We start from the raw sequence: 13,249 nt of genomic DNA, 5'->3' as shown, positions 1-13,249 counted from the left end.
GATTTTATATATTAGTGTGTAATTAGAGCTGGGCAATATGGAGAAAATCCAATATCACGATATTATTGACCAAATACCTCCATGTCGACATTGCGGCGAGATTGTAGGGTTGACTATTGGTGCTTTCACAAAACATTTACACAATGCAATTTTTGATAAATAATCATCAGTAATGTGGATATAATTACTAAGTAGGTAAAGGCTAGGGCTACACAACATATATTTTTTTAATAATTATCGCAATATCAACTGCCGCAATAAACACATCGCGAAAGGCTGTGACATATCGCGAAAGACACTCCGAGATTTGTTGTGTTGTGCACATTAAAATGTTACTGTCATTCTTTCGTGTCATGTCTTTTATATTCAATTCAATGTTCAATTTGTTCAATAAAATAATGTTTTATTAATGTTTTAATAATAATTAAATTCAACAAGCAATGTGTTGTATTTTAGCAGAATACTGAAAGCAGCAGAAATGCAGAACTGAGTACACTATAATATCTGCTTGTTTATCGCAAGTAATGTCGTTATCGCGATCTTCAACAAAGTTATCGCATATTTTACTCATTTCGTGCAGCCCTAGTAAAGGCAAATAATAAAAACAGCTAGAACAGTCTGGTGAATTCAGAAAAATGCATCACTTTATTATAATGCAGCCTTTAAAACCAGGAAAATACAACACTTATATGTCATATCAGGATATAATGATATCCAAAAATTTAAGACAATTACATTAAGACAATGTAATTATATGTTTTACTTGGACTTTTTTGTGGGTTTACGACTTCCTCGTCACTACCTATCTGATGCTCATAAGTACATGGCAAAAAGTGTACAAAAGAATAAACGAATAAACGAAGGCAGCCACGAACAAACACGCAGACAAAGCCCAGACCTGTGTGTCTTCATGTGCTTCCTGCAGTTGGGCGATGACTTGAAGGTCTTCTGGCAGTAGGGGCACATGTAAGGTCGCAGGTCACTGTGGGTGGTCATGTGGCGTCGCAGGCTGCCGCTGGTGGTGAACGTGGTGTCGCACATCAGACACTTGTAAGCTTTTAGGCCTGAGTGGGTCCTGATGTGAGCCTTGAGGACTCCCGAGGAGGCGAAACCCCGACTGCACTGCAAACACTTGTAGGGCCTTTCTCCTGTATGAGACCTGGGATGATAAAAGGATAGTAACACTAAGCTAGTTAGACATGAAACTGCAGTTTCAGTATTTAGTTTTGAGTGGGACACAACGAGTAATGATGTAGCATGTTAATATAAATGCTACTGCCAAATGATGACATTTCCAAGTGATTTAAAATGGTGGTAATATTATATACTGAAAACATAACATTTTATCCCAATGAGGATAATCAAAAGGATTAGAAAACGTTGTTACCTCTTCCGAGCAAGGTGGAAAGTTACTATGCATGGTTTGAAGCGAACCGTCGCAACAATTTATTACTTGGCCAATTTGAAACATATTCCCTGGCTTTTTATTAAAGTTGCAGTTCTAGGTTAATAAGTGAATCAAGGGAACTGTCACTAGTGACAGATATGGATCCTGTGTTTGAGATGCAAGCCAGTAATCTCAATCTGCTAATAACAAAGGTGAATGGAGAGGCGCAGGAATCTGAAGGCACTGCAAGGTTGACAGTGCCAATATTTAGATTAACCTCTCAATATTGAAAGGAAGACAAATGATGGAGGACTTTCATAATGTAAAGGCTAGAAAATTCAACAGCGATACATAGGTCAGAGCTGAGTTATCAGGCTATTTATCATTCTAGTGCTACTGTTTAAATATTCTGTTGTATTCATGATTGACAGGGGTATTTCAAAGTTAGTTTAAAAAACACCTTGTAAAAAACGTTTTATGTCAGGTATAGAAAAGAGCCAGTGATGTTAAGGTAGATGTCTCTAAGCGACCTTTAATTGCAGTATTGGATTTGCAATAATGGGAATAACAGTATATGAATAGGTTGATTTGACGATTATTGTGTAATGGGAAATTGGGGTTGTTCTTGCCTGGCAAATGCTGAACACCACCCTGCTGCTTCTCCTCTATCCATCTGCTAACAACTCTTTTTTCTCACCCTCTTCTGTCTCACATTTAATTTCATCCCACCTTGGTTATTTTTTAACACATCAAACATCAACATTCCAGAAAGTAAACTTGCCAAGCTGAACACTCTTCTCGGTAGTTCTCTGACATGATTATTTAGGCTTAGTTTCTAAGAATCATTTAGAAACGATTATGAAGATTCTCCATGAATCTCCCAATAGTACAGATTAATCCATTCTCTCAAACATCGATGGAGAGAGACTCCATAATGGTAAACTTTCCTTCTCTTGGCCAAATATTCAAGGAGAAATTGTGGCCTGGGAAAAGTGAAAGATGAAAAGGTGTCATCACAATCAGTAGGGTTCATCCTCTGGGGACAAGAAATAACCACAAAAACAGGGGTTGGCAATTATTCCTTTGACTTGTTTAAGTCCTACTTGTCAAACAGTACCAGTAGTTGTTGGTTATGCCCCTCTTTGGTGTCCCCACTGATATGTGGTGCTTCCCAAGGCTATATCCTTGGGCCACTTTTATTCTCTGTGTAAATGCTTCCACAAAGTCATATAGTTAACACAACATTCAATACCACTGTGTGGAAAAAGACACCATCCTCCATCACCTCGTATCATGTCTCTCAGGAAAAATACTCCATTCAATATGATGTACTGTATATGAAGGAAGTGCATCAACTATCAGCACATTAAATAAGAAAATACTTGTATTGACCCTCAAAAAGTCACATTGCTTCAATTCTTCTACATTCTGTACTGGAATTATAGTGTCATAAAGCTGCTTTACCTGACATGCTGTTTCAGATGGCTGGATTTCTTGTATGCCTTACTACAGAACTGGCACTTGTATGGCCGGTCACTGCCCACCACCTCAAGATATTGTTGGAAAGCCAAGCGGGGGTTTTGGGATGGGATGAGGCCTGTTAAGCAACATGTGAAGAAGCAACACGTGTTCCATGTGAAAAGACATTTCATTTTGTGCAGAGCCACGCAGCACACAATGAAATATAAACGAACAGCAACTAAACAATGAATTCCACTCCATCCCCAGGACAACTGAAAAGGTATGTGTACAGTATGTTTACAATCATGAACACAGATGCCACACAACCCCATGTGTATGAATAAGCCTGTTAACACATGCTCTTACCAAAGTCAGTGATGAGGATGGGTTCCTGCAGGGGGATATCAGACAGAGGTAGGTTACTCTTGGACACTTTGGCTTTGTTGGTTTTCCGTGGAAACTTGTGCTTCTTCTGCTGCAAGCTTTTGAAGTGAGAAGCAATGTGCGTTTTCCTGTGGCCGGATGTACGAAATATCTTGTCACAGTGAGGGCAGGGGAAAGGACGTACACCTAGGAAAAGTGGGGAAAAACAGAACTTTTGGAGAATTAGTATTTAGAGAATTAGACTGATTCTGACATATGTCCTTTAATACAAACAGCAAAAGATTCTAAAAAATAAGCTACAAATTATACAAAATATATCAGAATCCACTACCCCTAAACCAATCTAAATGAATATGAGACTCACACATAAACCAAAAATGTAATCAAGCTCATATAATTTTATTTAATTTTTGTCTACAAAAGGTTACAAAGCCTTTCAGTTAGCAGGAGACAATATATGTGTAAATGAAACCCATTTACAGCACAAAGAAAAGGGACAAAGATATGGACCTGTATAAACACAAAGCCTTAAAAAAACAGCTGAGAACATATCTATCAAAAGCCTTAGCTTGGAGCTAACACATAACCAAAGCTAAAGTGAACACCTAACATAGACAGTGCCATCACATAGCAATTAGAGAGACAAACACTAACGCACAGATGCACGTAGTAATTCAACTGTTACAGTTCTGTTTATTTACACTAATGCTGACATTTTATGTCCAGGGGATAATTCTTTAAGGTTATCTCTCTGAGAAGAAGCAGATACAGAATGATTGCAAACACATTAGTGCAAATGAGGGCTCTAGCTGTATATTTACACAAGTTTAGCATTTGTCATTTGCTGCAAGCATTATGTTGAAAGCTTGATGTCTCCTTTTTACTTATGTGCATACTAATTGTGTTGGTAGAAATGTGACATAAGGAATAAACCAATAAAGTGAAAAAGATGTGTTCAAATGCTGAATTCAGTTTGGCTTTAAAAATAACCCTTTCATGAAGTGGACCTGCTTCTCACCTGTATGCAGACGCATGTGTACCTTCATGCTACCAGAAGTGGAGAAGCACTTGAGGCAGCTCTGACACTCAAAGGCCTTGATACCCGTGTGCGTTTTCATGTGTGCTGTGAGGGTACTCTTGACAGCAAAAGCTCTGAAGCACTGTTTGCACTTGAAAGGCTTCTCATGAGTGTGGATGCGAATGTGGCGAACAAGGTCGCTGGGTTTCTTGAACTCCTTTGAACAGTATGGGCAGCCGTGCCAGCGAACGCCATTCTCCTCCCTGATGGAGCCTGGAAAGGAAGGCAGAGTGAAGCAGCTGCCCAGTGTTGTCGATAGATTGGTGCTGCAACTGAAAGCTGTTTTCATTACGACCTAATCTATTATCTTCGTAAACAATTGATTGCACAGTTTATATGAAGAATAAACAATTTAATGACAGATTTTCACTTAAAAGCAACGGCAAACCTACTGAGTTTCAGCACTAATTCATAAGGAGTCAAAATCTTACTTGATGTTTATAGGCTTTTCATTGTGATTGTGACACAGTGAATGTTCTGTAAGACCCCACATACCTGGCATTTGTATAGGTTTCTTAAAAATGCTCCTTTTCCTCTCCCTAGCCGGTTTGTCGGGACCTTGTACTTTCTTGCTTTCTGCAGCAGCTCCCTCAGTGGTCTGGTTCTGTGACTGTCTGGATGGGGCGTCGCTCTGTGGCTGGACCACACTCAGCCCGCTGTTCTCCAGAGCTTGCTACAGAAACAGAACAGCAATCTGCTCAAACACCACAGCTTAAAAATGACTCCATATGTACAACAAACTACAGTTATGGAAATGCCAGTCACATCTTATAACGGATTGTTTTCTCAAATGTTAGGAAAATACTAAACATATTCATGTAAAAACAAATATTATCATTGTAAGTTGCAACAATTTGAGGTATGGCTTGAAATAATGTGGCAAATATTGACACAACATTGCATATATTGACAAAAATATAAGCCACGGTCCAGAACCACAGCTCAGTGATAATCACATCCTTTTGTGTTGGACAGCCGAGGCTGTATTCAACTCTCAAACAGTACTCCTTTATAAAGCTTCCTGGTACAAACTCATTAATTCATTATTATACTGTCTCCTTTATATCCTCTGGATGGATCATGTTTACACCACCACCACCAACATCCTGACATTCAGTCACCAAAGGGGAAAAACATTTGACATAGAATAATTTGGTTTCAAACAAACATTATTTCAGGGACATTTTTGTGAGTTTGAAAAAAAACTCTTTTTATTTTTCTCTCTCCACATATATTCACACTGTGGGTCCTCCGATCTCCATCCAAATCATTTCAATATAAATGTGTGTGTGTGTGTGTGGTTGGAGTGGGAAGATTAACTGCCTGGTATGGCAGCAGCTCCTCTCAGGACAGGAGGCCCTGCAGAGGATTGGCTCGGATGAGCGCACTATGGGTACCGCGCCCCCGCCCTCCCTGCAGAGCCTGTACAACAGGAGGTGCATAAACAGCACTAGTATTATAGGATTATATAGAGCTAGGATTATAATAAACGACACCTACCAGCCCAGCAATGGACGGTTTCTGTGGCTGCAATCTTTAAAATAAACTCTTGAAGGAAAATATACCAAAGGACATTCAATATATTATACTGTATTATTTGTATTTACAGCATATGTGACAAATACAATCTCGCTCTTGAATCTTGAGCTGTGCATTTTTGTCAAACGCATGCCACATTGAGGGATTGGAGCTGAAGTGGTGCACTCGGATGTTTTAAGATTTACATTTGAATCATATACTGTGGGTTAGGTCTGAGGCATGTGGTTCCCAGTGGTCTTATGGAGCCCTGAATACTACTGCGTTTTGTTCTGATTCTCTAATTTATTTAGCGTGGGTGAATGTCCTTTGCCCACCTGCAGGATGTCTTGGTTGATGGCAGTTTCCATGGCAATAGCTGGCTCTGGAGGTTGGGGCTGGACTGTCTCCCCGCTGACCTGCTCCGACAGCTCTAGAAGTTGCTGGATGACATCTGTCACCCCCTCGCCACCCTCTGACTCCCCAGGAGCCTGACCTGTCACCTCTGTATCCTGAGGGGGAAGAAGAGGGGGAATGGAGCGAGAAGAAGGGAAGAAAGAAGACGAGGACCAATTTGACAAAGGGACACTTACAAGATCAGGACAGGCCGCAGTTTGAAAAGCAGACTAGTTTAATTGTTGGGGCTCTTTGGAGCATAAAATAATGGGCATATTTGAACAAAATGTAAATTAGCGTCTACATCCGTGTGAATCATTGACACTTTAATTGATCATGCATCAGGCCACCAAAGAGAATAAAATAAATACAGGCAGTGGATATGATATACAAGGTCAGTTTGTCTGAGGATATGTGGTACGTAGGCATGGGCCGGTATACGATTCTGAGGTTATGATAACCTTCAGCAAAAATATCACGGTTTCACAGTATATGTATTGCAATTACAGCTTTACTTTTTTTTTAATGTCTGTGTAAAAAACAACATTTTTTTAAACACTCTTTTCTCCTTGACCACTCATAAAAAACAGCTCATACGTTAGGAACGATATGACGGAAAATGTTTTGAAACCGTGACTTTTTCAAACCGCAGCATACCTTGAAAACGGTAACCGGCCCATGCCTAGTGGCATGTAGCATTTTAACACTGGTGATGCCCCCCTGTTTGAAAAAAATGCCATAAAAGTGCCCTCTTGGATTCCCCGTGGTAGATAAAATATGACAAAGTGTCCTCTATGGTGGCCTTTTCATTGGAGATAATGTAATGCAGCGCATGCTGGAAAATGTGCTGGCCTCTACGTGCGAGACAATGTGCCCTCAGGGGATGCCACTATGGTGAAAAATGCCCTCCTGGTGCCCCTGTTGTTTTTTCTGTGCACTAATGCCCCGCTGCATACAGCTGGTGGCTTTTTAATTTTTTCTCCCCTGCTGCTCATACAGCCTGAGTCTACTATTGCATTTTGACATAACTAAACTGCAAATGATAATTAGTTATTATTCACCTACTACCATATTATGTTAACTATTGTTACCATTGTTGTAACCAAAGGAAGGCATCACTGAGAAGACTGTATGTCAGGTCCGATTTGCTTGATTTATGGCAGAAATGTTTAACAGCATAAAACTGGAAGAGAGTGATGCTCTTTGAGGGCAAGTGAAGTTTTTTTTTGAAATGCCAATAGAAAAAAATAACTAGCATCATTATCTACCATTAAGGAGAAAGATAAAAACATATTTGTCAAAAGAAGCCATGGTTTATAAAGGAAATATTAAGTCAGTGAGACAGAGGCTACCGACCATCTTGACAATAGACTCAAATAAAATAAGTAAATAATGCAACTAATGAATAATTATTCGGATATATTGTGATTTTAATTCATTCGGAATTAAATATAGTTGCACATTGAAACTACATGCCCTCTGTTTATCTGCTGTTGGGCTATACTATACCTGTGGTACACAGTTTCAAAGAATAAGTGTGTTAATAGTATACTCAATGTGAATGCTGGGCCGATTAAGCGTAAGAACCTTTTTGCACACCTGTTCTGCTCTGCATCTTACCGGAGTGCTGGAGGGCACCTCAATCACAGAGATGTGCATCTTGCTGATGTGGGCATTCAGACTGCCCAACTTCTTGAATACACAGCTGCAGTCCATGCACGGGAACAGGGGTACGCCTTTAGTCTGTAAGAGAACATAAAACAAGACATTATCCCTGGCTGTATGTCTTTTGCTTTTTAAGCTCCCGTCCAGTGACTCATTCTAGTCATTGAAAATGTTGTATTTCAGAGAGAAATGTACGATGATATTAACTCCACCTATCACAATCCCAAGCAAATTGAGTTTTGTGGAGTATCCGCAACGTACGCAGATTTGGTAGAACTCAGCTGATATGCGTATATTACCCAATAAATAAATGATCTATTTGAAGATTATAGATTGAGTACTACTAATTAAAGCAAGGCAGATTCTGGAGCTCCCTTTCACACAGTGATTCTTTATTTATGTTTATTTGTATAGGGACAAGTATGTAGCATAGACCTATGCCACACACCACAGCATTTATAGCTTAAGCTAATTTGCAATGCATGTCCCTTGATGGACCCTTTTTTTTTTTTTAACTACAATAACTCAACACTTACATAAAAGACAGTAGAGAACACAAACTCATCAAGAGATACATACCTTAAAATGCAAAACTCACAAGAAAATACAGACAAAACAATACAAAACACAGACTAATACAATAAATCACCATAAAACAGGAGCACCAGATTATTCATGACTACATGACTGCTCCCTCTCCAAAAACAGTTTCAGATGAAGTTTCAAATGATCCCAGTCAGGATCATGTTTGAGTTTAGTAGGTAACAAACTCCACATATTGACCCCCCGAACAGAAAAGGCTGTTTGTCATAAAGAGGAGGCTGGATGCTTTTGTCTACGCGATACAGAACCCAAAGCTCTAAGAGGAACCACTAGGTCACTGAGCACCTGGAGAGCCTGGCTATGTAGGCACTTATATACAAGTTTAAGATTTGCACATTTTGTAAACATATTTAATTTCTCTGAGAACATGACAATGATGAGATCTTATTGGCTTCCTGCCAAAAATTTGAATTGCTTGATTGTATATCGTCATAAGAGGCTTTGTTATTGTAGGTGCTGCTTGTGACCAAGAGGTTACACAATAACTTAGATGTGAAAAGATCATAGCGTGCATGAAACTATTTGCAGCATGAAATGGGAGGCAGTCTCAATGTGTGTAAGTTTGCTTTTGCAACCCTGCTCGCCATTTTCACGTTTTTCACATTTTAAGTGGGAGTCTAATATAAGGCCGAGCTATTAGTTGAGATTATCATACTCATATCGCCTTAAAGATAGAAAAACACTGCATTTGGTCTGTCTACAGAAAGTCAGACAATTATCAAGTGTCAAAGTTGTATAATGTGTCTACTTGAAGTAGGGAAAACATAATGTAGTTGTAGATAACGGATGCCAGACATAAACTTCACTCTTTGCTCTTGTTAGTGGTCTAGGCATGGGACTGCTATATCAATGTACACCGTTTTCTAGTCGCCTTTTTCCTGATATGTTGATAATCAATAAGTCAAAACAGACTACTGGTATTTACCATTACTATATATGGTATTGGCTCGTGAGTCATTATATCACGATGTGGAAAAGTATTATTGAGTAAAAAGTCTGTAAACCCTTAGTTAACAGTGTCAGTAGTGTACAGTACAGTACAGTGCTTTGATGACCACTGAATATCTAAAATGAGAAGGAAGCAGTATTGACTTTTGGATAAAAAAAGAGTTTGTTGAATTGGCCTAGGGGAAAGCAAACGTCCAGAGCAGATACATGGACCCTTGATTGAGTTTAGCAGATTTTTTGAGTTTCGACTTGTGTTTGGAGGATTCTACAAATTGAGCAGGGATGAGTAAGATGCTTAAGTAAGAGAGGTGAAAATAGCTTGAACATTGAACCACTGACATCCATGACTGAAATGGCAGCGAGTGGTGGGTGGAAAACAAAGTTTTAAGTGATGCTACTTCAAAAACTGAGTGGGAGTGTAAAAAAAGAAAAAAAAACTTAAGAGCAAGTGTGCCTGTAAAGTGTGCCACAAAAATATAAATAAATAATGTGGGAAGGCAATTGTTTTCCCATGAGGGAAAAACCAACGGTGAAGTGGACAGGGACTGTGTACAGGAAGTGGAGAAAGGTGGCTGAACTGCAGTCTTTCCAGAAAAATACGGAGCTTTTTTGTGATTGTTGAGGGCAAAAATACTTGATTATGCGGCACGTTGTCTTAAGACATGCGATGAAATTGCGGGAACTTGCAAAAACTGCGATTTCATCATGGCTTCATCACAGGGTTTGCAGCTTTTCGATGATGTTCACGTCGCGTAATTACATCACTTTCTGCTAAGATATATGGGACTTTTTTGCAACGAAAATGCGGCGATTATGAAATCATGCAAGCCCCGCATATTTTGCACGGAAATCTGCAATTTATGCGCCGAAAGTGCGGCGTATTTGAAAAAATGCGGCCCCCCGCATAAATATGCCAACTTTGGCTGATTATGCATTGAATTACGTGATCGCATAATCACGTTTTTCTGGAGGGACTGAGAAAGGATGCATTTGAAGTATGTTTGTGAAAGTGTGTGACGGCATATGAAGGAGCTTCCAGTAAGGTGTTATCACCATCATGATAACGTGGCAGCTGGGTTAAGGACGAGTGTGGAGAACGTATACAAAAAGATGGTTGGACACACAGGAGGTCATTTCGCATCCGGCCAAGACTGTAGTGATGAATACAGATGGGAGCAAAGGACTGCGAAGGAAGGGAGAGAGGTGGAATAGATGTCATATGAGAAGCCGGTGAAGAGAGTGAAGGTAGAGACATGGCAACAATGAGGAAAAGATCGGGACAGAAATCAGGTCTACGGAGAAAGGACAGGGGGAAGATGACAGAAATCATAAACATACTGTAGATAGGTAGAACATTATTGGAAGTCATGTTCTGTGGTTTATGTCATTGATTGTGCAAGCAAGGTTACAACATATTTGGTGGTTGATGCAGTGAGGGATAAGATATATTAAAAAAGGGGTGATATTCTTTCTTTTTAGGAAATTGAAGGCAGAATGTTTATCGGGGTCACACTTTAAGAAAGCAGAAAGGTGGTTGTGATGGGGGATAACTTTCAAATAAAAAAAATAAAAAAAACAGTGTTGGTAGTGCAGATGTATTACCATTATTATTGTTAAACCCATAAAATAATAAATAGCAAATCTAAGTGTGCCCGCTTACGCTAAAAATTGCAATGTTTTGTGCAAAAACAGGTTCAAATGTCTTGAAATGTAAACTGTTTGCATGTTAAATATATAGGCTTTGAAGTTCAAGCAATTCAAGCAGTGGAAGTTTAATGACAGGAAGCAGATGGAATCAGCTGAGTGGATAGATTTATATTCTGTAGCTGATTTGTGCCGTTTATTATGCCATTTGATGATGATTGTAGTCCCCTGGCTGTCGAGTGCGCATCTGCTCATGAAATCTAATGTGAATAACGCCTGACCATAATTTATTCATGAAGTCAGTCAATCACGAGGACAAATTCTGAAAACAGGAAAGCTGAAGGACACTTGTGAAAATTAGATGTATTATTCAAAATGGTCCTACTGTTTGGCTTCCCAGAAGTAATTCAATCAGCTGGCCCCATCATGGGCTTTTAGCCTGGAATACACAACTACGTTAGCTAGCGAGAAAGAAAATAAAATCCACGCTGCAATTAGTTCTGACCTAAAAAAGACATAAAGAAAGTGTGAAAGGCTATTCGACCAATTGAACCCCTAAAAGAAAATGATTATCCAACATTTCAATAACACGTACAAACTGGAACATAATGGATGGGGCAAAACCAGCCATTAAATGTACTCATAAGCATTAATTCAACCGGACTGGTCATCACAGTGAACTGAGTGTCAGGCTTTTTATTCAGACTTAATTTATTCTAAAGGAAACACCATTAAAACACCCCGGCTGCAGAAACGATAAAGACGTGATGATATGTTCGTACGGTTGCACCAATTTCCTGTGTCTTTTTCGTCCATTATGTACAGATAATTAGAAATTGCGAATTCATATATAACCCATAAGCGACTGTCTTTAATAAAAGCTTAAACTTGACAAGACATTGTCAACTGAAAATGAAAGACTTTATATGTTCCTCTAACATGGAATCTCAACTACAGATTGCAGATATATAGTCGGAATTTTACTTTGTTGCATTTTGTATATAGTCACTCAGACCTGCCAACCTTGAAGAAATTTTATGAGTACAACAACCCCCGCCCCGCGCATGCGCACCCGACAGCCCGCCGCCAATGTACGCTCCACTGTTGCCCACCCACCAGTGAGAAACCTATGAGATACCTAACACCATAACACATAATAGACACATGGCATCTGCAATCTGAAAATGTAGGTGGAGAGGGGGTAGATTATGATAGGCTACTATGAGTAGGTCATATTCCTGCATATTGTAGGTGTACTGAAACTACACAAATGTTTTCTTATATCCTGTCCAATTTTGTGCACATATATTTGTTAGTCTAGCCAATAGGAGGCAGAGAGAGCTAATAAATAGGCCTAAAGATGGTAAAGAGGTGTTAAAGATGAGAGTAAGACCAGGTTAACACATAGCCTTCTTCTGATTACTGAAGTAGTCTAAGTAATGATTTACTCATAAAGCAACTTTAAATAGGCCTAAAGCAACTACTAAAAAAAACACAAGATTGAAGCCTGGCAGAGACACGATTATAGGCTAATAAATAACATGGGTCAGATATTTTCAAAGGTTGACATGGGTGACATTGCATAATGTCAGTCACATTGGCCTAGCAAATAGCTCTACTGTATGCTATGCATCATTAACTGAGCTTGTAACAGCTGGACTCCCAGTTATGATGTCAAGGTCATTATTTATGTTCATAAATTCAAGTAGGCTAAAAAATAGCCTAACTGTTACCTTTATCTTACGTTAATCAGCACCTGGCCTGTCTAAAACCTTCTAGTTTTCTTGTTTTCTAACTGCCCCCAACTTATGGCGGGTGTGACAGGCTAGCCTATTAACACGGGGGGTGGGCGGGGAGTATTTGCAAGAGTGTATGGCTGCAGCCTGGAGACCTCCTGTCTCATGACTGGGCATGTCAAACGCTAAACTCAGATGTTCAGAATACGATGGTAAATTCAGATGTTCAGAATAGCCTACGAAATCGTAAATTATTTTTTAAATGAAGTCACGGTTAATTTAGCGGGCATGGGAGGCATGAGACGGGAGGCCTCCAGGCTGCAGCCATACCCGTCTCAGTATTTGCGTGTGGGACTGTGTTCGTTACCGGTTGTCCCTCTGTGACTGATATCGATGTCTGTCTTGCACACGGTGCAGAACACGTGATGTCTA

At 39.6% G+C, this 13,249-nt stretch overlaps 1 protein-coding gene across 2 annotated transcripts in view; it reads right to left on the bottom strand.

Moving 5' to 3' along the window:
* The window catches only part of LOC144519985 (zinc finger protein 236), a 62,820-nt gene that overhangs the window by 37,995 nt on the left and 11,576 nt on the right, over window positions 1-13,249 (bottom strand). For both annotated transcript variants that reach the window (XM_078253548.1, XM_078253549.1), the window contains exons 7-13: window positions 7,842-7,964; window positions 6,164-6,337; window positions 4,806-4,983; window positions 4,251-4,523; window positions 3,215-3,418; window positions 2,852-2,984; window positions 899-1,159 (exon numbers count right to left, since the gene is read on the bottom strand). In XM_078253548.1, the coding sequence (XP_078109674.1) occupies window positions 899-1,159; window positions 2,852-2,984; window positions 3,215-3,418; window positions 4,251-4,523; window positions 4,806-4,983; window positions 6,164-6,337; window positions 7,842-7,964 (1,346 nt within the window). The remainder of the gene's footprint in view (window positions 1-898; window positions 1,160-2,851; window positions 2,985-3,214; window positions 3,419-4,250; window positions 4,524-4,805; window positions 4,984-6,163; window positions 6,338-7,841; window positions 7,965-13,249) is intronic.

The sequence above is a fragment of the Sander vitreus genome, chromosome 6 (genome assembly GCF_031162955.1).
Source record: "Sander vitreus isolate 19-12246 chromosome 6, sanVit1, whole genome shotgun sequence".
Taxonomy (NCBI): domain Eukaryota; kingdom Metazoa; phylum Chordata; class Actinopteri; order Perciformes; family Percidae; genus Sander; species Sander vitreus.
Note: the sequence above shows the minus strand (reverse complement) of the source record. Positions and strands in the feature narration are given on the sequence as shown.